The sequence below is a fragment of the Haliotis cracherodii genome, unplaced genomic scaffold (assembly GCF_022045235.1).
Source record: "Haliotis cracherodii isolate W230 unplaced genomic scaffold, xgHalCrac1.p SCAF_8, whole genome shotgun sequence".
Taxonomy (NCBI): domain Eukaryota; kingdom Metazoa; phylum Mollusca; class Gastropoda; order Lepetellida; family Haliotidae; genus Haliotis; species Haliotis cracherodii.
In genome coordinates, this window is record NW_027266341.1 from 25,542,518 (window position 1) to 25,568,198 (window position 25,681).

The following is a 25,681-nucleotide window of genomic DNA, read 5'->3' on the forward strand; positions in this document are numbered from 1 at the left end:
CTTATGTGACATGACAATGGCCAGTTAGATGCCTTTGTACAACGACAACATGTGACTATCGGACTCCAAAATTTCATATTTGTATCAATGATATTAAAATTAAATATATCGACTTTATTAGGTTCAATAAATTTACTACATCTATCTGTGCGGTTTTTTTTTTTTCGAAGAGTGTATATCTCCTTTCGCTAAAGTTGACCGGTGTATATTTTGCAAGAATAAACTATTGCGCATTGAGCATATGCGTAGTATAGAGCTTTATCACGTGCAATGATGTACATCGTATCTTATTCAAGCTGTATCACTGAAAGTGGGTGATTATCTACCTTACCCGAATAGCTCTATTGTGCACTACCTTTGCAATGTAACTTATGTTATTCAGGCAGCCAGCGAGAATGGTTCCAGGGAGGAATTCACGTCAAGCATGTAACGCGCACTCAATCTTTCTCCCTTCACACTGCTATTGCAACTTATTGTTCAACACACGATTAAAACCAGGCTTCTATGGGCATGACTTTGTTCAATAAACAACACATGTAAAACAACGGGTTCGATATCAGAAATTTGTAATTAGCTGTCTTCACAATCACATGTATGGTGCTTGCTGTGCAGATTTGAGCACAGTTTCAAGTAGCTCACTGTATGTAAAGTATGATTCATACCGTTTCATACGGCGGTTTATGGTTCTGCATGGTTTATTGTATTGACAGTTATTTTAACTTCCGGCAGGGATTATACACCCGTATAAGTTTTTTGCTTCTGGATACATTGGAAATCAACATGTTGGCCTGTAGGTTGCAAATATTTTCCTGGAAAATAATTCGGTTGCATGATATATTCACGATGTTTGGCTTATCCGTAACCCCGTACACAACTGTAACAAATTTCATACAACAAAGATGTTTAAGATGAGATATGTATTGCGTCAGTCACATTCCATGAAGAAACAGTGGCAATATTACACTATCACAAACTACAAAATATATGCACAATAAGTGCAAAACACACGAGTACATTCAACATAAACAGAAGGCACATTATAACAAATTTATTTTAAAACAAGTGTATTATAATGATATGGAAACAATATGAGAATTGAGTCAAACACTTCTGATAGAGTCTATGTTCAGAATGTAGAGGGAAAAGGGCTTCATTTTGAGCAACTTATTTTCTTTAAATACCGCGATCTGTGACATTATAAAGTAGTATAAAGGCAGATATAATACTATTCTATAGATGTAAACACATTTGATGATACATCTGTGTGTTAAAGTTGATTTTGACAGCCCGGGCCAAGTCGAACCCGACACCTCTGACAGACATTTTCTTAAGAAAATACAGTAAAATTCCATGTAACGTACTGTGACATTCTAAAGTGGTATGTAGGTAGATATAATACGATTCTATAGATGTAAACACATTTGATGATACATCTGTGTGTTAAAGTTGATTTTGACAGCCCGGGCCAAGTCGAACCCGACACCTCTGACAGACATTTTCTTAAGAAAATACAGTAAAATTCAATGTAACGTACTGTGACATTATAAAGTGGTATGTAGGTAGATATAATACGAATCTATAGATGTAAACACATTTGATGATACATCTGTATGTTTAAAGTTGATTTTGACAGCCCAGGCCAAGTCGGACCGAACACTTGCATGTGAGAGTGTGGGGAGAAGAGGTCTGCTTTGAATACGAAGAACAGTGACATTATTAAGTGGTATTTACTTAGATATAGTACCGTCATATAAATGTAAACACTATGCCGACAGATGGAAATTTGTATCACGGTAGCTATTTTAGTATTTAATACGTTTCAAATCCTATGCCGTTTAACGATTGCCCTTTCACATGTTACCTAGATCAGAGACGCTTACACACAGCTCCACTTTCTCGTTTTCAAGCGATTTACTCCGAATCACTCAGTTATGGAGCACATTCTTGGTTGGTGATTGTTTATTAATGTCATGTGTATATGTTGCATCAATAATATGTAGGTATGGTCGCCGATAATGGAGTAAATAGCCAATACAACTTTGGCCCGTCTTGGCCCGGCCCGGCCCGACTTTTGGGCAATCCCGGATAATTGGTGCCCTTAGGATGCCTACTTCTTGCTAAAACCGGTTTTACTTCCCGCATCGATTATTCAATGTTGCTGTGACGTGTTCGCGACCTGTATCTTAAGCTAGTCAAACGAGTTACAGAAAGTGAATAACTTCTGCAGGCAGGCGAAACAGATAAGAATTGATTACATGATTAATTTTTATGCAAGACTAATGTATCGTATGTATTTTGTATATGTTTAAACGGGATGTATGACACAAACACGAAGTGTTTTTAAAGTGTTCGCTTATCTCGCCGAAGGCACGGGTTCGATTCCCCATGAGCGAGTGAGTGAGTGAGAATGGTTTTACGCCGCTTTTTTAGCAATATTCCAGCAATATCACGGCGGGGGACAGCAGAAATGGGCTTCACACATTGTACCCATGTCGGGAATCGAACCCGGGTCTTAGGCGTGACGAGCGAACACTTTAACCACTAGACTACCCGACCGCCCCGATTCCCCATGAACGTTGGTACGATGTGTGACGCCTATTTCTGGTGTTCCTTACCGTGATAGTGATTGAATATTGCTAAAAGCGGCGTAAAATAACACTCACTCACTCATTTATTCTGTTCGGCCTTCAGAGACCCGGCCTCAATCACTCACTCAATCAATTTGGTATTACCCTGCGTCTATTCGGGGACCAGCGTCCATAAGATGAAATACGGTACACACAGTACTTGTTCGTCACCGAGACCTGACGAAAAGGTTTGAGTGTTCAAGTGAATATATTTCAGAACAGATTGAGGGGGCACGGGTGGCCCAGTTGTCTAAGGCACCGCGATTCGATGTGCAGAGTTGCGTCCCTTGGGCACGCCAGAAACCTATGATTGTGGGTTCGAATCCCGGTTCGCCCCGATTATGTTTCTAGGTTTTTCAACACCATGCCCGTGTTCGTGGGTTTCACCGAAGTGGTAAACGTCTGAGACCTGCATCACTTCGGGCTTTCCTCCCACATTAAGCTGACACGCCGCAATATAACTGAAATATTGTTAAAAGCGGCGTTAAACCCAACTCACTCACTCACTCAGAGAACAGATTGAACCCCATGTACCTACTCATTCAATCCAAGTGCATTTGCTCATAGTCAACAAATCATAAACGTGAGTACTATTATTTCCGAATATTCCCCCGCCGTGATAAAACCATACCCACTCACCCATCATTTAACGCAGGAATAACAATTATTATGTGTCAGTAGGTAATGTGCTAAGTCTCTGTGAGTGATAAATCTAAACTAAGCGGCAAAAGAAAGTATATGTTGGCAATTTGTTATTTTCCTAAAAACAGCAATAACAAGTGGAAAGTGGGTATTGGGAATATGACTGCCCAGGAACAGGTAGCAAAATACACCTCACCCTACGGAGCTCAGCTGTATACATGCGTTCGTCTGCAGGGTATAACCACACGTGATATGAGAGAGAGAGAGAGAGAGAGAGAGAGAGAGAGAGAGAGAGATGAGAGAGAGAGAGAGAGAGAGAGAGAGAGAGAGAGAGAGAGAGAGAGAGAGAGAGAGAGAGACAGAGAGAGAGAGAGAGAGAGAGACATCGGTAAGGCCGAAATGGAGGCAGACAGGGAGGGAGAGAGAGAGAGAAAGAGAGAGCGAGCCATCGGTAAGGCCGAAATGGAGGCAGACAGGGAGGGCACGCCTAGAACCGGACGACTCCGAGTGACAACACCACTGGAAGACGCTCAGATACGGCTCATTCACCCGCGAAACAGATTCGTAACGGCGACGGCGACGGCAGCAACAGCGTTTGGACATCCCATTAGCCAACATACAGTACAACGACGACTTCGTGAGGAATGGTACCGACTGCTCAACATCAACGCCTTAGACTGCGATGGGGAGGCAGGATCGATGCTGGCAAGTGAGAAATTGGCGTCGAGTGCTGTTTACTGATGAAAGTCGGTTCAACTTGTTTCGAAATGACGGCAGAGAACGACTTTATCGACGCAGAGGGGAACGTTGGGCTCCGGCGTGTATTCGAAAGGTCCATCCTTTCGGCGGGGGAGGTGTCATGGTGTGGGGCGGTATTTGTGGAGATCAGAAGACTGATTTGGTGATTATACAGGGAAACCTGAACGCTGTGCAGTACAGAGACCAAGTGTTGCAGCCAGTTGTGCTTCCGTTCTTACAAAACCAACAGCAGGTGACATTGTTTCAACACGACAATGCCAGGCCCCATACTGCAAGACTGACTCGGAACTTTCTAAACCAGCAGAACGTTGGCGTTTTGCCCTGGCCTGCCCACTCACCCGTTAGAATCCGTTAGAATTGAACATCTGTGGGACCATCTTGACAGACAGATTTAGAGCACGCCATCTGCCTCCCGTCAACAGACAAGAATTGCAGCAGGCCCTGAGAGACGAGTGGCAGCGGATTCCTGTCCACGTCATCAGAAGACTGACGTCATCGATGAGGCGGCGTATCACAGCATGCATTGAGGCAGCTGGAGGTCATACACGCTATTGAAGGCAACTGTGTCGACAATGAACTTGTAGTGTGTCTGACAATTTTTTGGTGACATTTCAGACAACTTTTGAAATGAAATTTCTTACCCCGCCATTGTTTACCTTGAGCTTACATTACCTGTGATTGCACAATTTCATTCAAACTGTGGTTGATTAATCAATTGTTACCCCTCACTAGATTATATTATAATTCACAACAAAACCTCTTGTTATTTTTTTATCGATCATGGAACTCGACCTATACTTTATTTTGCCGCCGAGTTTAGTACTACAATCGTCCCCGTTATGAACCCATGCACTTATAATCCTTGTATATCATAATATAGGTCACTCACGGGGACTAACGGTTCCTATCAAGGTTAATAGGCAAGCATGGTAACAGCATGGTGTTCTATACTTCCCCCAGTAATAAAATGTAATTTATATCATGGTCATATGGGAAAGGATATCAGACTTCGCCTCCTGTGTGGGTGCAGGATCCATAAACCTATGACATCTTTATATTCTATTCAGTATTCCAATATCCCGTTCTAATTATGTTTTCGATACACGATCCTTTTAAATATATGAGTAATTTATGATTCTTTAAGACTATAACAAATATTTGGTACGACCATCATAGGTGACTAAGGGCCGATTTGTATGCAAACAACAGGGGATTAATCACATAATATCCAATACATCTCTTGTTCGCCAGCCACTATTCTATAACACTAAATAAAGTAAAATATATACTCAACAACAGAAGTTCCTGTGACACCAATATATTAGTGTATTTTTCAAACAAGTTTGTCATCTTCTGAACGTGTCAGCAACGTCTAAACGATGATCCTGTCAGGAACGCCTAAACAATGATTCTGTCAGGAACGTCACAACAATGACTATGTTAGGAACATCTTCACAATGATTCTGTTAGGAACGTCTACACAATGATTATGTTAGGAACATCTACACAATGACTATGTTAGGAACATCTACACATGATTCTGTAAGGACCGTCTAGAACAATGGTTATTTTAGGAACGTCTACACAATGATTATGCACCAAGTCAACGATGCCGAGACTGTCGACTGTACAAAGAGGATTTGGCCTTTGTAATATTGCAGGCGGGTATCTCTACAAGTCAACTCTTATCAGAAACACGGAACAACACGTGACCTTCCCAGATCTGGTCGACCATGTATCAAGACTAGAGACAGGACAGATTCAAACGGCGAGTGAGTTGATGTCGTGTTTATGATTACTGCACTTATATAGCGACATGCCTGCTTGTACAAGTCCTTTAAGATATCCTGCCGTAGTTTAACATGAATATCCCACTCAGACACCATATACCGACTCAGAGACCAGTCCTCGTTTTAGCCCCGTAATGCCAGCAGGAAGGAAAGCAAGTACCATCTTTGGATGTCTTTTGGTTAGACGCGGCCGGGGATCGAACCCGAACCCCTCGCTCTACCACTAGACCACAGAGGCGGGTCTATCGTACGAAATACACACCTTTATGGTAATTTCCGTATTTGATTATGGCTGATGTTATTAAGGCACAATGTAGTTTACCTTTGCACATTGTGTTGGTATATTTACACGTATTGTGTAAGTTAGATTTCGTAAGTCGTAAGAGAGATGTGTCATTGTTTGTGTGGTTACGTGATATTTCTGGTCGTGAGCGTCTCACATTGTTTGGCTTATGTCTGTTGTTGTTTGCTTTTAACGCCGCACTCAGCAATATTCCCTGAATATGACAGCGGTCTGTAAATATTAGAGTCTTGACCAGACAATCATAAGCATCAATCCATGCAATTGGGGACACAATGCCATGCATCAACCAAGTCTGCGAGTCTGACCACCCGATCCCGTTAGTCGCCTCTAATGACAAGCATCGTCGCCTTTTACGGCGAGCATGGGTTGCTGAAGACCTATACAACCCCGGATCTTCACTAAACAAAGAAGAGCAAGCATCGAGATAAAAGTACTTTTCCATTTATTAATAACATGTGTCACTGTTGTCTTGGTATATATATATACATTGCACAAAACCAACATGTTTTAACATGATTTTCGTACATGAGGAATGGCAATTGTGAATAAACATAATTTTGCCAGATACATCCTATCCAGCACACATCATCACCTTGTATTTTATACCACCATACTTTGGTCTGTAAAAGGTCATAATTCATAGGATACAGCCTCTTCATTCAACAATGACAATGTCCATATTTCGAAACAATGAGGAGTATGTAAGGGTGCAGTTGTACTTCAGAGGCAACAGAACCGTCTCCGTACTTATTACAGAATGAGAGATGCCCTGAATCAACATGATGCCAATGGTATGAATACAAATAAATGATTGCTTGTCATGGTCTTTCATTCTCCACATGCACACACCTAACAACAGTTTACCTGATATATATAGAGGAACATTCATTTCCACCATTTCAAGAAGTCTTCTCTTGTTACACGACAAGAAATGTGAAATGATTTAGCACATGATCAAAAAGATCCACAAATACTGGGCCTTTTCTTGTAAGACAATTGTTCCATGGATTTTCGCTATGTAGCGATTACAGATTGACATCTTATGAGCTTTTTAAAAACAGTTAATTTTTTCTCAAAATTTTTCTTAGTGTTTAAATTAAGATGGCATACAGGTGTCTTGTCCCTGTGTGGAACTAGAAAGTAGTAGTCAAATCCATCCTTGATCCCCCGAACTTCAGTCATGCAGCTCTTCATGAAAGTCCAATCTGCACTGGTCAATTACGCTGGATCTTGCTACAAATTGTTTTTTTCCAAACAGAAGGTCGATTGTTCTTCAGGACTGTTTTATATATGTATATTTTTGTATCTACACAAGGGAAGCTCCTACGTGCCCATGGTCATCTCAAGCAGGTGGCTACGAGTCAGTTCTCGGAGCTCCTGAAGGGCGTAGTCCTCTGGCATGGGTAAACCACTGATGTGAGATGCAACAAGTCTGCAACAGAGTAAAGTATGCATCAGTTGGGGAGTGAGATAACGGCTGGGGCTGCACACAGCCCATGGTAGTGAGTGAGTTTAGTTTAACGCCGCTTTTAACAGCATTCCGCTTATATCACAGGGACCTATACTGCCACACACAAGGTTTCAGAGTCATGAATGATAGTCCGGTTTTGATCCTTCAGTGAAAGTACAGAACAGTGAGTGAGTGTGTTTTGTTTCAATCCAGTGATTGACATCATGAGCATCGATTTACACAATTGGATACTATGACATGCATCTACAGCAAGCCTCACCATTCATTCTCGTTAGTCGCCTCTTAAGGTGAGGTGAAATTGGGTTTAACGTCGCGTCCAAGATTATTGCACTTATATAGCGACGTGCATGCACGTTTGTGTGTGTGTGTGTGTGTGTGTGTGTGTGTGTGTGGCTGCTTGTACTAGACCGAACTGATGCCGATTTATAGTGCTAGCTCACTGAGATACCATGCCGCAGTTTAACATAAATACCCCACTCAGACACAGTATACTGACTCCGAGCTGACCAGTCCTTGTTTTAACCCCTTAATGCCGAGCGCCAGACAGGGTAACAAGTACCATCTTTTAAAATCTTTTGGTATGACGCGGCCGGGGATCGAACCCCGGACCTTCCGCTCTCCGGGCGGACGCTCCACCACAAGACCACGGAGGCGGTCTAGTCGCCTCTTAAGACTAGCATGGGTTGCTGAAGACCTATTTTCACCTAGATCTTTACAGAGCGAGTGAGGGAGAGAGAGGAGAGGTGAGGGAGAGAGAGGAGAGGGAGAGACAGGTGGATGGTGAGTGTATATAGCTCACCTTGTCGGAGGGCGCCCTGTTGCTGATCCTGCACTCTGGAATGTCAGTAGAGTTCCAAGAAGGTTGGCTGATTTTTTAGCCATCTCAGATTGGCAGAGCCTGCCCATACACAAAACGAAAAATAGTATTTCCACAACAAATGTCTTTACAGATAGAATGCACCTATAGATTAGGACATATTGCTTTTATCAACACTGAGGTACACTAATATATGACTGCATGTGGTAGTTGGGTCAGCGAGTCTGACCACCCGACCCCTTTAGTCGCCTCTTACGACAAGCATAGTTGCCTTTCACAGAGCCTGGGCACCTAATCCATGCACTCGCCACTTACAACAAGCAGAGGTTGTTGGAGACTTTTAATTCTTACCCAGAATCCCAATGGGTTCTGAAAACAGGTAAAGAAATTGGTCGTTCATAATGTTCCTTGGCAACAGAATAGACTGAGCTAGGTTCCTTGCACACTCACCTCTCCTTGGAACTCCTGCACTCCAGGCTGCCCACCCTGTGACAGAGGGATGTGACGGCCGGTTGAAGTCTCTCCAGATCATAAGCACTGGGTGTTCCCTGGAAATACAACCATGTCTTAGTCACAGGGACCTCCTTCAAGAGAGGATCCAGCAGTTTTAAAAGGTAGGGGTCAAAAGTCCTCTCTGCCTACAACATACTACATTTGGTTTTCAAGGTGGGGGGGGGGGGGGGGGGGGAGGTCTGGACCCTTCTGGATCTGCCTATGTTCTTGAGGAATAACTAGAAGATACTTCTTCATTTTTTGACCAACAAAACAAAAAGAATCAAAGTTATCTGAATTCTTTTGCCTGGCTTCTCTTTAATTAGATAATATGATTGTTGACGGTCTCATCTCATTATGTTTCTACGAGTCAGCAGTCATGTTATATTTGGGTGACTAGTGATACCTGAATGTTGTTTGGATTTGTTGGATATAACATTGTACATATTAATCCGTGGAATTGGGGACAAAAATAAACATTATGCTCTGTATTTGATGAGTTATTTCAAAATTTCTTTGCTATGGTGTAGCTATGTTTTTCGCTTTGTTGTATTTTCTTGTTTCTGTGACTAAAACGTCTGCATCTACAGGACCAAAGTTGGCACTTTGCTCCATCTTAAGTAAATCTTGAAGTTACTATTTGAACTTCTCAGCTAACCTAACTAGAATGTTACACAACTTAGGTTTAAGACAAAGTTGAAGACTGCTCAGCTCAATGATTGAGTCATGAAGCAACAATTTAAAATGACAACAATAAGTATGATCCTCCTGCAAATGTTGCAAGCAGAAGATAATGTCACTTACATAGCATAATGAGAGTGTAATCTTACTGAGATACCATGTCAAATATGGTTAATCCTGAAATTAACGAGAGCGTGAATTAAGTGCGAAAAATGCGAATGGTCTTTGCTCGTATTAATTAACTTCGCATTTATGTCTCCAAAATGACTATCAACAATAAGACGGCCTCACTGCACACTTATAGTAAATGAATTGGGTTTAACACGGCTTTGAACAGTATTCCAGTTATATCGCAGTGTGTCAGATTAATGTGGGAGGAAAGCCCAAAGTGATACAGGTCTCAGACGTTTACTTTGGTGAAACCCACGAGCACGGGTATGGTGCTGACAAACCTAGAAACATAATCGGGGTGAACCGGGATTCGAACCCACAATCATAGGTTTCTGGCGTGCCCAAGGGACGCAACTCTGCACAACGAATCGCGGTGCCTTGGATAACCGTGCCCCAGTCCTTGTTTCATCCCCTCATAATGCAGAGCGCCAGGCAGGGCAACAACAAGTACCATCTCTTAACATCTTTTGGTATAACATGGGCAGGGGATCAAACGACCCACCTCTCACAGCAGACGCTATCCACTACACCACAGGAGGTCATATGTTTCATTAAGATTTCCAACAAAAAGGCAATGGAAGATACCTCTATCAATCAGTAAAGCCTTTGCAACTTACTAAGACTGACAACAAGGGTGTTTTACCTGCTTGAGTTCCTCTAATCGTTGACACAAGTTGATGTAGTCAAGAAACACCTTTCCCCCTGTGGTCCAGTCTAACACCGAAGAACTAATCTCAGGGGGAGACAACTCTTCCAAGTAGCGACGCAAGTAGGCAAAGTTCTCTGTAAAATCAAGACAATATTTATCAGACATTAATTTTAGCCTGAATTTGGAAAGGTGTCAATACAAATGGGAGTGATCCCAATAAATTCTTAGATCCCATTAGAAGCATCCAACAAGACCTAAATATATATAGTTAAGCATGAAAACATTTCTTAATTCATCACAACAAAACACTGTAGTTGGAAAACAAAACCAAACCATAATCAGGTATTTTGTAAATAGGTTAAGCAAACAGTATTAAACACCAGTATAGAAAAGGCAGATGCAATATTTAGCCTAAAGCTTTACAAGCCTGCACAGTTTGCATGTTTGTGTGAATGAGGAGTGAGGGTCACAGAGTGTTCCCATACTTGAACCTAAGTTCTAAACAGGAAATATGTTACAGACTACCACAAGGGCTGCTCCTGTGCATTAATTCCTGTGTAAAGTGTGTTTGTTGTTTAATGCCACACTTCAGCAATATTACAGCTATAAGATGGCGGTCTGTAAATAATAAAGTCTGGACCATACAATCAAGTGATTGATAGTGTGAGCAACAATCCATGCAGTCCGGGTCCAACAACACGCCACGAACACCTGATCTACTAAGTCGCCCCTTTTACCTCCAGTATAGGTGTCTGGGAACCAATTCTTCCTCGTGATCCCTATGTCTACAAAGACTTACCATTAATGATGGCATCAGCAGCTATGTGTGCCAAGATAACCTTGTGTCCCTCATTCCACTGAGCTGCCTTCAGCAGGTGCCATGCTTCTTCATGGTATTTGTTCTCAGATCTTGCTTTTATAGCCTGATAACAAGGAAGTCAGTCTTAAGTTCCTTTACATCACAGTCAGCGATAGCCAATCTGTTAAAAATTGATTCTGCAACAGACATCTAATGGGTGACGGCATGAGTGTGAGTGAGTTGGGTTTAACGCCGCTTTTAACAGTATTCCAGTTATATCGCGGCGTGTCAGCTTCATGTGGGAGGAAAACCTGAAGTGATTAAGGTCTCTCTCTGACGTTTACCACTTCAGTGAAACCCACGAGCACGGGTATGGTGCTGACAAACCTAGAAACATAATCGGGTCCAACCGGGATTCAAACCCACAATCATAGGTTTCTGGCGTGCCCAAGGGATGAAACTCTGCACAGCGATTCGCGGCGCCTTAGACAACTTGGCCACCCGTGCCCCCCTTGGTGACGGCATGAGCAACTACCTTCAGCAGGCTTGATTGTTTGCTGTTTACCGCCGCACTCAGCAATATTCCAGCTACATGCAGGGATAAGAATAGATATTTCCCTTTTCAGCTGAAATTTCTTTTCAATAGAGCATGGTCCATAACTTGGGGAAGTTGATATTGGGTTCATGAGGACAGGTTTGTGTTCACTAAAATTCGCGGATCCATGAAGACTATAAATAACAAAGTCTGGACCAGATAATCCAGTGGTTGAGCATCGATCCACACAAACAGAATACAATGACATGCATCAACAGAGTCAGCGAGCTTGACCACCTGATTCCTTTAGTCGCCTCTTACAACCCTTGCTTTTACGACAAGCAAGGGTTGCTGAAGACCTATTCTAACCATGATCTTCACGGGGCTCAGTAGGCTTCAAATAATCACATTTTCATTAGTCAGCAAGCATGGGATAATGGTGTACATCTCTACCCTGCAACGAATTACAGTAAGGGCTGGGCATAAGGCAAAATAATATGGTCCAGGGAGTTCATTCACAAGTGAGACCAACTTGGTATGTACATTTTGAGGCCAGAGTCTTTCAACACTGTCTACGTTTGTATTGAGAAATGTCCAAGCAAGTAATCAACCTATTCTCATCCCCTTCTAAGCAATAGCCAGTAAGCAACCTATTCTCATCCGCTTCTAAGCAATAGCCAGTAAGCAACCCATTCTCATCCCCTTCCTAGCAATAGCCAGTAATCAACCTATTCTCATCCCCTTCCTAGCAATAGCCAGTAATCAACCTATTCTCATCCGCTTCTAAGCAATAGCCAGTAAGCAACCCATTCTCATCCCCTTCCTAGCAATAGCCAGTAAGCAACCCATTCTCATCCCCTTCCTAGCAATAGCCAGTAAGCAACCCATTCTCATCCCCTTCCTAGCAATAGCCAGTAAGCAACCCATTCTCATCCGCTTCTAAGCAATAGCCAGTAAGCAACCCATTCTCATCCCCTTCCTAGCAATAGCCAGTTATCAACCTATTCTCATCCCCTTCCTAGCAATAGCCAGTAATCAACCTATTCTCATCCGCTTCTAAGCAATAGCCAGTAAGCAACCCATTCTCATCCCCTTCCTAGCAATAGCCAGTAAGCAACCCATTCTCATCCCCTTCCTAGCAATAGCCAGTAGGCAACCCATTCTCATCCCCTTCCTAGCAATAGCCAGTAAGCAACCTATTCTCATCCGCTTCTAAGCAATAGCCAGTAAGCAACCCATTCTCATCCCCTTCTAAGCAATAGCAAGTAAACAACCTATTCTCATCCGCCTCCTAGCAATAGCCAGTAAACAACCTATTCTCATCCACTTCCTAGCAATAGCAAGTAAAGAACCCATTCTCATCCCCTTCTAGGCAATAGCCAGTAAACAACCTATTCTCATCTGCTTCCTAGCAATAGCCAGTAAACAACCTATTCTCATCCCCTTCCTAGCAATAGCCAGTTAAGAACCCATTCTCATCCCCTTCTAAGCAATAGCCAGAAAACAACCTATTCTCATCCCCTTCCTAGCAATAGCAAGTTAAGAACCTATTCTCATCCCCTTCCTAGCAATAGCAAGTATACAACCCCCCTTCTCAGCAATAGCAAGTAAGCAACCTATTCTCTCCCCACATTAACCATAGCAAGTAAGCAACCAATTCTCGTCGCCATTCATAGTTTGTATGTGTTCACGATGCAATATTTTGCGTCCAGTGAGCTCTGGTTTCTTAATGCTGGTGTGTTGGTTCTTTAGAATTATTTTTTTCAAATCTTCTACACAAGACTATTTCAGGGGACCATATGTTCATCTCGTCCTCCACCAATCTCCATACATCGGTTCAGTTCCACTGACAAGTTTCCCACCTTAGCATGGTGTATCCATGCGTGAGGAACCCGAAGCCTCTCTCTCACAAACTCCTCCTTGTGTAAGTACTTGGGGCTCTTCGACAGCGTCACATGGCGCTCTAATACTGATCTCACTGCAGTCTCTCGTCTGGAACATCACAGAGTATAGCATGAATATGGAGCAACACAAAAGATTTCTGGGTAAACTGATCATTCTGCTTGTCTCCCATTTACAAAATGCCTTGTTAAAAGAGAGCTCATTACAAAGGATTAATTAAGGGGTGAAGACAAACAATCTTTACTCCCACATGGGGTCCTGTGTTGTTATCTGCAGGGGTAAGCCTCTCGTAGGATGTTCACCATCAAACCTACTCCCACCAAACAGTAATGGAGGACATATTTAAGTGTGAGAGTTGGTGAGTTTGTTGAGGACATATTTAAGTGTGTGAGTGGGTGAGTTTGGTTAAACGCCACTCCGAACAGTATCCCGTTATATCATGGCGTGTCAGCCTAATGTTGGAGGAAAACCTGAAGTGATTAAGGTCTCTCTCTGACTTTTACCACTTTGGGTGGGTATGGTGCTGACAAACCTAGAACATAATCAGGTCGAACAAGGAAACCAATGATCATAGGTTTCTGTAGCGCCCAATGGACACAACTCTGCACAGCGAAATTGTGGCTCCTTAAAATGAGCCACCCATCCCCCCTTTTTCAATAGAGGTGTTTGCAGTACTGTTTCATGGTGCTGCCAAGGGAGTATTTTCAATATGAAACAAGGCAAAGTGCCATAGATGGACCACCTACCTAAGTGCCTCTTCAATGTGCAGTAGGGCAAAGTGCCATAGATGGACCACCTACCTAAGTGCATCTTCACTATGAAACAAGGCAAAGTGCCATAGATGGACCACCTACCTAAGTGCCTCTTCAATGTGCAGCAATGCAAAGTGCCATAGATGGACCACCTACCTAAGTGCATCTTCACTATGAAACAAGGCAAAGTGCCATAGATGGACCACCTACCTAAGTGCATCTTCAATGTGCAGTAGGGCAAAGTGCCATAGATGGACCACCTACCTAAGTGCATCTTCACTATGAAACAAGGCAAAGTGCCATAGATGGACCACCTACCTAAGTGCCTCTTCAATGTGCAGCAATGCAAAGTGCCATAGATGGACCACCTACCTAAGTGCATCTTCACTATGAAACAAGGCAAAGTGCCATAGATGGACCACCTACCTAAGTGCCTCTTCAATGTGCAGCAATGCAAAGTGCCATAGATGGACCACCTACCTAAGTGCATCTTCACTATGAAACAAGGCAAAGTGCCATAGATGGACCACCTACCTAAGTGCATCTTCAATGTGCAGTAGGGCAAAGTGCCATAGATGGACCACCTACCTAAGTGCATCTTCACTATGAAACAAGGCAAAGTGCCATAGATGGACCACCTACCTAAGTGCCTCTTCAATGTGCAGTAGGGCAAAGTGCCATAGATGGACCACCTACCTAAGTGCATCTTCACTATGAAACAAGGCAAAGTGCCATAGATGGACCACCTACCTAAGTGCATCTTCACTATGAAACAAGGCAAAGTGTAATAGATGGACCACCTACCTGAGTGCATCTTCAATATGTAGCAGGGCAAATACTGCCCAGTGCCAGAGATGGAGAGCTTCGAGCTGTGCCGCAAAGCTGGTGTGAAGACAGGCAGCATGGTAGGGGGAGACGTGATGGTAGGACATGGACTGTAACACCTGGTACAGGTGCCAGCTGAAACATACATGGGATGAAACACTCGTACATGTCAGTCTGTCAACAGAATTATTTATACCACAGTATGCAATGCTCAAACTAGTACTGCATGTAAAAATATCAGGCAAGCAAACTATTGTTTGATAGCATGTTGGAGGTGGACACACCATCAGCTTACTAAAAAATTGTTACCACCCTATAGAGATTACTACACGAGTGTCTGTCAGATACCATTGATCTTACAACGAGTTGTTTCAAATCGTATCTAACGAGCGAAAGCGAGTTAGATACGCTTTGTAACAACGAGTTGTAAGATCAATGGTATCTGACAGGCACGAGTGCAGTAATCTGTTTCTTACACATCCTAAAATCGCACCTTTTTAGCATCGAACCGATGAATTTTGTCTGTTCTCATGATTGCAGTAGCGCATTAATACGTAACACCTCTGTCATAAGTGACGTCATCCTATGTGCTGCTTACTACTCATAAATAATGTGACCCTACACAAAAAAGGTTTCCGTCATATCTGTGGATTATCAAGGTGATGATGAAAATGCATACTAGACAAAAACCAAGAACGCGCTGGGTGCCAAGATGAAAGTTTACACCTCAAAGAAATTACCAAATATATACAATAATGTTTACTTCCGTATGACATCACTACCGGTGACCGACTTTTATAAAATGGCGTGTTCACTGACAACAGTACGCGGGATTTCCAGAGAAGGTTTTCGTTGATTGAGGGATCGTATACACATAAATGTGTCGTGTAGGTAATCAGAAACATTCTGACAATCTGCGTACTGTTATTTGTTTACCATGTTTTCCAACGTATCAAAGAGAATTAGTCAGAAATGCAGACAACTACCGTCATCGTTGTGCGTGATTTAGCGTCAGTCATGGCGTCACACAGGACGGAAACTTTTAGGTCTTCTGTTGAATTTACCACATCATTGTATTGTATTGTACAATTCCGCGTTCGTATATGCGTATTTTCCAAAACATTCTAAACGATTCTATGCTTATCAGCGACGTTTCAGAATTATCATTAGTGATGTGATACCCGTGATCACTAATATGCTATTTTTCTACTTTAATTATTCGAGTTAATATCCGATATTTAGATTTCTAAACACACAGTAAATATTTATATAACGCTGTGAATTGTGATTTGGCGAGATTTACAATGTACCTAACTTTCAGTCACGAAGTGAGGGTTGAAGACAAGGGACATATGTGTCGCTGTGGCATCAAGGGGGTTTACACTCTGAAAAAACGATAATGTTGCCATAACAACAGACAATGTAACTGATAATAATAACAAACAAACTCGCAGACGAAGTCGAGTTTGTTTATTTTTATTATTAATTACACGGTCTTGCCGTTCAATACAGACGTAGGTGAACATTCGACTGAAGCACGAGCTACTTATGAATGACTTACACTCAGGAAAGTAGTCCGTCATCAACTGACACCAGGTCATCACCATGGAGTAGCCAATCACGGTCCTGGAATTTGATCTCATACATATGTTTGATACCAGTTATCTCAAAGGGGTTTCTCACCCACAGGTGTGTAAGAAACCCATGTCTTAGATTGGTCTTGCGACAAGAATGGGATGTGATGACTTGAGATGACCTTCTGAACAAGAATCTCCATTGGGCCACCACAAACCAATGTGAGCGAGCGAGCGAGTGAGTGAGTGAGTGAGTGAGTGAGTGAGTGAGTGAGTGAGTGAGTGAATGAATGAATGAGTGAGTGGGTTTGATTTTACGCCGCTTTTAGAAATATTCCAGCAATATCACGGCAGGGGACACCAGAAATGGGTTTACACATTGTACCCATGTCGGGAATCGAACCCAGGTCTTTGGTGTGACGAGGAAACGCTTTAACCACTAGACTACCCCACCTCCCCACAAACCAATGTAGGCACACTGCTAATTGGAGCAAATTTTTAGAAAACCTTCCTGTTTCAACTAACTTTTCTGACATGGTACAGTTGCACCTACCTGAGACGGTAATCCAGCTGGTTGGCAGTGGATGTGGTGGGGTTGAGGATCCTCTCCAGCCTATGGCCCTTCTGACAGTACAACTTGAGCAAGTGGTAGCAGGTGTCCCGCACCACATGGTCATCTCGCTCATCCATCGCCTCCTCCTCTTCCTCGTAACTGTCATTGTCTTCCAGATACGGAGGCAGTGGGGAGTTGGAGTATTTGCCGAATGGGGTGCGGCTTTTGAAGGCATCTTCATACTGGGACAAGGCTTCAGATATGCTTGCGTTGGGCTTGCAGTGATACCTGGAAGTAAAGTGTTATCTATTGGTGATGTTTTAGAATCACAAAACAGATGTTAAACTCTGTGAAGATCCGGTTTAGAATTGGTATTCAGCAACCAATCCTTTTTGTGAAAACAAGTGGCTGACAGGATCTAGAGTTCAGATCAATCTCAGATATCCGGTACCCATTTCGTGCTGGGTGAACAAAGGCACATTTGAACTAAGTCACTTGCCTTGGGTGACACCACACGTTTGAAACTTGTGTTTCAGGAGTACGAACGCATCCGTGTTTCAACCATGTGGTCATGTACCATCGGATGAGTGGGTTGTTTTGAGTGCACTGGGTGAATGTACTGTATTGCTTTATGTTATTACTCTTCGGGCTAGTCAACATTCTTGGATAATTTCCTTCCCTGTATATCTATTCTATTTTTTCAGATATGTAGTTGGTTGGTTGGTTGGTTTGTTGTTTTACACCGCACTCAATATTCCAGCTATATGATGGCGGTCTGTAAATAATTGAGTCTGGACCAGACAATCCAGTGATTGACACCATGAGCATCAATCTACGCAATTGGGATCAATGACATGTTTTAACCAAGTCAGCGAGCCTGACCACCCGATCCCGTTAGTCGCCTCTTACGATAAGCTTAGTCGCCTTTTAAGATACCGTATTTGATGTTATAAGCGCCCAGGGCATTCTCAAAATTAGAAATAGGGGGGCTCTTATTAGAATAAAAATTTGGTGAAAAAACACAACAGAGTTGAGAGATCGTAAATTTCGTGGTTTATGCTGACAGCCTGATATGATACAAAAGATGTGCATATTATACACGACAGATATATTTTCAAGAATTTAATTGCCCATAATTAAGGGAGCATATAACACACCTAACACAAAGAATGATAAATCGGAAGGGGTGCTAATTGGGATTGTTCACCAACCAATATATTAGCAAATATCGCCGTTGGCGCTTATTACGTCGAATACTGTATATAGTATTTCATCACCAAATCCGAAGTAGCTACATAAACTATTATCAGGTGCCTGAAAGACAGATATTTTACTCATCTTTGTATCAGATTCCCCAAATTTGGCCATGACAACCTAACAAAGGTAATGGGTAAACAAGGGCTACATAGGTTGGTTGGTTTGTTGTTTAACGCCGCACTCAACAATATTCAAGCTTTTTGACGGCGGTCTGTAAATAATCGAGTCTGGACCAGACAATCCAGCGATTAATATCATGAGCATCAATCAACGCAATTGGGATACGATGACATGCATCAACCAAGTCAGTGAGCCTGACCACCCGATCCCGTTAGTCGCCTTTTACGACAGGCATAGTCACCTTTACGGCAAGCATGGGTTGCTGAAGACCTATTCTACCCCGGAATCTTCACGGGTCAAATGATTTAGGTATTAGTCCTGTTATGGGTAAACAAGGGCTACATAGGGCTGTGACTGACCACAGATGCAAGGCAAGGGCTCGCTTCCAGTCCATGTTGTCACAAGTGTTGACAGGTGTGCTGGATGACCACACCAGTTGACCAGACAGCAGGGAGTAGATCTTCAGTCTTACTTGGTCGATAAAGTGATTTGCCTGGAACATAATCAACATAGCTCTGTCAGAATGCACAAGAGTCAGTGTTGCACCAAGATTTGTGGGTTTTCACAATTGCCATTATTTTCGGCATCCTCAGAAAAAACACCCATAATAAACCCTGTGATACCAAATAGCCTTTGTAACTTGTGACTGTACTCCACAATGCATAAGTAACTTACACAACATCTGTTCTGATTGGTTAATATATACTTGAGATTTGTTTGCATAAAAAAATGAAATAAACAATAATCACAATCTTAACATCCCCCAGAAATTCCATAACATGTTTGGACTTTCATGAGTTTGATCCATATAAGGCATGATTGAATGTTTTATTTCACATACCCCAAGCTCCGCCCACTCCTCCAGCTGCCGGGCCAACATCTGCCGAGGAACATGGCTGCCGACTGCTTGAGCCAATGAGAGCGCCAATCTGTGATCACCTGACTTCTGTGCCAATGTACACGCATCAGTTATCTGTCTCCCACTTAAATAGCTCAAAATGGCTATTAGGTGACCTTGATTCTGAAATTACAAACATAACATACGCGATTAGATTGATGAATGTATATAAAAACAAACTAGCATAGGAAAATATTTCAAGGGTGTTGTCTTCTTAATGTATTCAGGTTATCTGGTAACTCACCAGTATTGCTTTTATAAAGCCTGGTAACAATGAAGTGAGTCGTAAGTTCTTTACATCACAGACAGCGATAGCCAATCTGTTAATAATTGAATGAGACAGACAACCAGTGGGTGACAGCATGAGCAACTGCCTTCAGCAGGCTTGATTGTTTGTCGTTTTAACGATGCATCCGGCAATATTCTAGCTACATGTTAATAATCAAGTCTGGACCAGACAGTTATTGATATTATGAGCAACAATCCACGCCATTAGGGTATGATGACAAGTCACCAAGTCTGACCACCTGATCCATTTGATCACCTCTTACGACCAGAATAGGTTGCTAGGGATCTATTCTTACCCCCACATGGTTACAGAATGAGGAAATTCTGTTTAACATCATATCAGCTGAACTCATACCCATTATTATATTATTCTACAGTGTTCATTCACTCTCCCATCAGTTGTTGGTTTGTTGTTTAACTCCACACTCAGCAATATATCAGCTATATGATGGCGGTCTGTAAAATAATCGAGTCTGGACCAGACAATCCAGTGATTGACATCATGAACATCGATCCACTCATTTGGGATCGATGACATGCTTCAACCAAGTCAGCAAGCCTGACCATCCAATCCCATTAGTCGCCTCTTACGACAAGCTGTCGCCTTTTACGGCAAGCATGGGTTGCTGAAGACCTATTCTGCCCCGGATCTTCATGGGTCTCTCTCCCATCAGTACAATGTGTTGGTCAATGCATGCTGACAGATCGAACTAATTCTCTGACAGCTAACCTCTTCCTCCATGTCTGAGTAGCATCTTGCATGCAATGTGAAATCTGGCCTGAAGCCAAACATGTGAGGATAATTTAGGCTCACAATGTGAAGCTAGGTTACTTGTACATTTAACTGGAACAGTAGATGTCAGATCAGGTGGTTATTGTGATTTGAAACCTTTGATTGACCAATCAGACTCAAGCATTTCCCAAATTCATAGTGGAATTTCATATAACAGTGAGTGAGTGAAAACGGCTGAATGAGGCATTCAGCAGTATCACAGTTTGTCACATCTACCATTAAATAATTGAATCAGGGTCGTGCAACAACTTACATCACTGGCAAAGCCTTTTTGGTGGCATGCAATTGTCAAGGTGAGGTCGAAATGGGCTTAACTTCGCGTTCAAGAATATGTGCTTGTTCTAGTCTGGATAAATGCCTGTGTAATAGTGCTAGCTCAATGAGATACCATGCCACAGTTGAACGGGGATACCCCACAGACACATTACACTGACCCTGAGCCGACAAGCCCTTGTTTCATCCCCATAAAGCTGTGTGCAAGGCATTGTAAGAAAAACTTGCATCTTTTAATGGATATTGGCATGATAAAGAGGCCACGGAGGTGGTCCAGAGTATAGGGTCACCTTGAACTTGGACTCCTGCACTTCTTCCTTGATCTTAGGCTGGGCTGTCTCGGACAACCATTTTGAGAAGGCTTCTCTTCGTGCCTGGCTAACAGCATACTCATCAGTGTCTGACAAAGACATACAGAATATGATCAGATATGTCAAAAGAGGTAAAAAAATGATGGATTTGTTTTGACAATTAAAATTGCTTCAAATAACAGTATTTTAAAGCTCATAAACTTACATCATCAAGAATATATTTTACGTTAAACTCTGAAAACAACTGTTTGTCAGTGCCAGAAGAATCTCATGGCAACATTTTCAGTACAGTTATGTGCGTACACATCATAATGCTAATTTACTATTATCATCCGAGTACTATACCAAACTGTTTTTACTTGATTTTGGCTTCAGACTTAGTAGCTGAAGACACACTGTTATCATGCTCCTAGAACCTGTTACCAGTTTATCGTAGATTCTATAGACATGTAAAGTATTTATCTACATATTAACATTGATAAAACACATGATGACATGTACCAACAACAAACAGTTTTGGATAATCTGGTGCTGTATCTACAACACATACGGTCAACTCATGCCAGGTTGAGTAAGTGAGTATTGTTTTACGCCGCTTTTAGCAATATTCCAGCAATATCACGGCGGGGGACACCAGAAATGTTCTCCACACATTGTACCCATGTCGGGAATCCAACCCGGGTCTTTGGCGTGACGAGCAAACGCTTTAATCACTAGGCTACCCGACCACCCCTCATGCCAGGTTTAACGGACCCTTGCAGTAATGACTTTAAATTGTTCTTAAACCTTCGTAACAAAATGTACAAGAGCAACATGTTCAAGGCTGCTTCTAACCCTTCCTCATTCACCTATTGAAGTGTCAGAGGGGGCCGTCGGGTGAAGGGTCACAGACAGATTCATACCTTAACAAACTATGATTATCTGCAACTGTTGCAGGGATTCATGCAAATTGAGAAACAAATGATATTTTGTTTAAAATTTGGGATTTTCTAAAAGTTCATATTTCCTTGATTTCAGAGGTAGTTTAACATTGTATGTTGTGATTGCATTAAATGTCATAAAAGAAGGCATGTAAATCTCTTTCTAATAACTTGTGTTGCTATTAGTGTTGCTTTTAGTGTTGCTATTAGTGTTGCTTTTAGTGTTGCTATAAGGGTTGCTACTGGTGTTGCTTTTAGTGTTGCTATTAGTGTTGCTTTTAGTGATGCTTTTAGTGTTGCTTTTAGTGTTGCTATTAGTGTTGCTTTTAGTGTTTGCTATTAGTGTTGCTTTTAGTGTTGCTATTAGTGTTGCTTTTAGTGATGCTATTAGTGATGCTATTAGTGTTGCTTTTAGTGTTGTTTTTGGTGTTGCTTTTAGTGTTGCTTTTAGTGTTGCTATTAGTGTTGCTATTAGTGTTGCTTATAGTGATGCTATTAGTGTTGCTTTTAGTGATGCTATTAGTGTTGCTTTTAGTGTTGCTTTTAGTGTTGCTATTAGTGTTGCTTTTAGTGATGTTTTTAGTGTTGCTTTTAGTGAAGCTTTTAGTTTTGCTTTTAGTGATGCTTTTAGTGTTGCTTTTAGTGATGCTATTGGTGTTGCTTTTAGTGATGCTATTAGTGTTGCTTTTAGTGTTGCTTTTAGTGTTGCTATTAGTGTTGCTTTTAGTGATGCTTTTAGTGTTGCTTTTGGTGTTGCTTTTAGTGTTGCTATTAGTGTTGCTTTTAGTGTTGCTTTTAGTGATGCTATTAGTGTTGCTTTTAGTGTTGCTTTCAGTGTTGCTTTTAGTGATGCTATTAGTGTTGCTTTTAGTGATGCTATAAGTGTTGCTTTTAGTGAAGCTATTAGTGTTGCTTTTAGTGTTGCTTTTAGTGTTGCTATTAGTGTTGCTTTTAGTGATGCTTTTAGTGTTGCTTTTAGTGATGCTATTAGTGTTGCTTTTAGTGTTGCTATTAGTGTTGCTTTTAGTGATGCTTTTAGTGTTGCTTTAGTGTTGTTATTAGTATTGCGAATAGTGAAAGCAATAGGCCACGGAGTGATCTAAACCAATCAGTGTATTGATGTTTACTACATGACTGTGACTCACCTGAGTACCTGAACTCGGGGAGATTCCCCCACAGAGCTACACAGAGGTTCCACACCATCCGTATATGATCCACACTGCTCTCATCAGGGTGCCCACCTGCAACACAGTCAGCATCAGTGACCCCACAGAAACAACAGGATGCAGGGCTCCACATAACTGTTGGAGCTATTGAGTATACTCACATGTTATCATTCACATTGGGTATTAATACGATTCTTTGGGTATTCTATATATTTTCACTCCTCTGTCCAGCCGAATGGGTTTTGTGAACTTTTAAACGTTTAAAGAAATGATTCTACTTCTATGCTGTTTCGAGTTATTTCTGAATAGCGTAAGCTTTATGTGCTGTCACACAGTCATATGTCCCAAAACAACGATGCATGTGTGAGTCAGATGTCCCAAAACAACGATGCATGTCTGAGTCATATGTCCCAAAACAACGATGCATGTGTGAGTCAGATGTCACAAAACAACGATGCATGTGTGAGTCAGATGTCACAAAACAACGATGCATGTGTGAGTCAGATGTCACAAAACAACGATGCATGTGTGAGTCAGATGTCACAAAACAACGATGGATGTGTGAGTCAGATGTCCCAAAACAACAATGCATGTGTGAGTCAGCTGTCACAAAACGATGATACATCTCTTAGTCAGATGTCACATAACAACAATTCATGTCTGAGTCAGATGTCACAAAACAACGATGCATGTTTTAATCATGTCACAAAGACATATGTCTGAGTCAGATGTCACAAAACAACACATGTCTGAGTCAGATGTCACAAAACAACAATTGAAGTCTGAGTCAGATGTCACAAAACGACACATGTCTGAGTCAGCTGTCACAAAACGATGATACATGTCTGAGTCAGATGTCACAAAACAACAATTCATGTCTGAGTCAGATGTCACAAAACAACGAAATATGTCTCTCTTACAATAAGAGAGAGCTTGCACATTTCTTCATTATTCACGACAGTTGAGTTCATGTACATGCCATCCCGACATTCAGTCAGTAGGAAGATCTGTTAAGATCCGGGACAGAATAGGTCTTCAGCAACCCATGCTTGCCGTAAAAGGCGACTAACGGGATGTCATCATAACTAAATTGCGTGGATCGATGCTCATCATGTCAATCACTGGATTGTCTGGTCGAGACTCAATTATTAACAGTCCCCTGTCACACAGCTAGAATATTGCTGAGTGCAGCGTTAAACAAACAAAGAAATATACAGGAGGAAGAAAATCTGTAAAGATTTATGTGTACCCAAGCTGTACACCGGGCATTATCAACAGTGTTATACCAATGGGTTATGATACTTCTTCATACATCATTGTACTCAAGCAACTCTTAAATACTCAAATAAGCATCTCATCTGGAGGTCTAATCATGGTTGGTTGGTTGGTTGGTTTGTTGTTTAACGCCGCGCTCAGCAATATTCCAGCTATATGACAGCGGCCTGTAAATTATCGAGTCTGTACCAGACAATCCAGTGATTAATATCATGAGCATCGATCCACGCAATTGGGATCGATGACATGCATTAACCAAGGCAGTGAGCCTGACCACCCGATCCCGTTAGTCGCCTTTTACAACAAGCAAAGTTGCCTTTTACAGCAAGCATGTGTTGCTGAAGATCTATTCTATTCCGGATCTTCACGGGTCTGACTGGGTTAACATTCCAGGTTGGTCTAAGCAGGATTAACAGGGTGATGTGGACATATTTCCACAAAGAAAGAAGAAATGCTCTGATGTAAAACCTATGGCTGCAGATACTCACTGTTCTCCTCTAAGAGCTTCTCTCCCAGCTGTGCATACTGATGAAGAGAGTCTACACCAGGAGATGGCACAAACAGTGGGCAGCCCCCATCCGTGTCTCGCTGTGAGTTCTCCAGCTGCACATCCAGCATCTCCTCGTGGGTGGACTGGAATGGGAGTGGGCGTGTCAGTGTTTGTTTGCTGTTTAATACCGCAATCGAGTCTGGACCAGACAATCCAGTGACTGATATCATGAGCATCGATCCACACAATTGGGATACAATGACAAGCATCAACCAAGTCAGCGAGCCTGACCACCCGATCCCGTTAGTCACCTCTTACGACAAGCATTATCGCCTTTTACGGTTGCTGAAGACCTATTCCACCCGGCCTCTTCACGGGTCGCTTGTCAGTGATTTTAACCGAAACAAATGGCAAGAGGATATTTTATGATTTCTTTTTCAACATTTGATAAGAACTTCTTCAATATCATTACCAAATTTGAAAAACACCTTTAGGACATTTTGAAAGACAGTCAGCAACATTGGTTATACCTGCCTGATAAATTACT

At 42.0% G+C, this 25,681-nt stretch overlaps 1 protein-coding gene across 3 annotated transcripts in view; it reads right to left on the bottom strand.

Moving 5' to 3' along the window:
• Positions 1–6,569: 6,569 nt before the first annotated feature.
• The window catches only part of LOC139450430 (nuclear pore complex protein Nup98-Nup96-like), a 54,360-nt gene continuing 35,248 nt past the window's right edge, over positions 6,570–25,681 (bottom strand). For all 3 annotated transcript variants that reach the window (XM_071232127.1, XM_071232128.1, XM_071232126.1), the window contains 13 exons: positions 25,133–25,277; positions 23,349–23,444; positions 21,263–21,372; positions 19,562–19,741; positions 19,080–19,213; positions 17,344–17,631; positions 15,196–15,351; positions 13,600–13,729; positions 11,203–11,326; positions 10,398–10,537; positions 8,861–8,958; positions 8,393–8,491; positions 6,570–7,554 (listed from right to left, as the gene is read on the bottom strand). In XM_071232127.1, the coding sequence (XP_071088228.1) occupies positions 7,446–7,554; positions 8,393–8,491; positions 8,861–8,958; positions 10,398–10,537; positions 11,203–11,326; positions 13,600–13,729; positions 15,196–15,351; positions 17,344–17,631; positions 19,080–19,213; positions 19,562–19,741; positions 21,263–21,372; positions 23,349–23,444; positions 25,133–25,277 (1,809 nt within the window). In that variant the 3' untranslated portion in view covers positions 6,570–7,445. The remainder of the gene's footprint in view (positions 7,555–8,392; positions 8,492–8,860; positions 8,959–10,397; positions 10,538–11,202; positions 11,327–13,599; positions 13,730–15,195; positions 15,352–17,343; positions 17,632–19,079; positions 19,214–19,561; positions 19,742–21,262; positions 21,373–23,348; positions 23,445–25,132; positions 25,278–25,681) is intronic.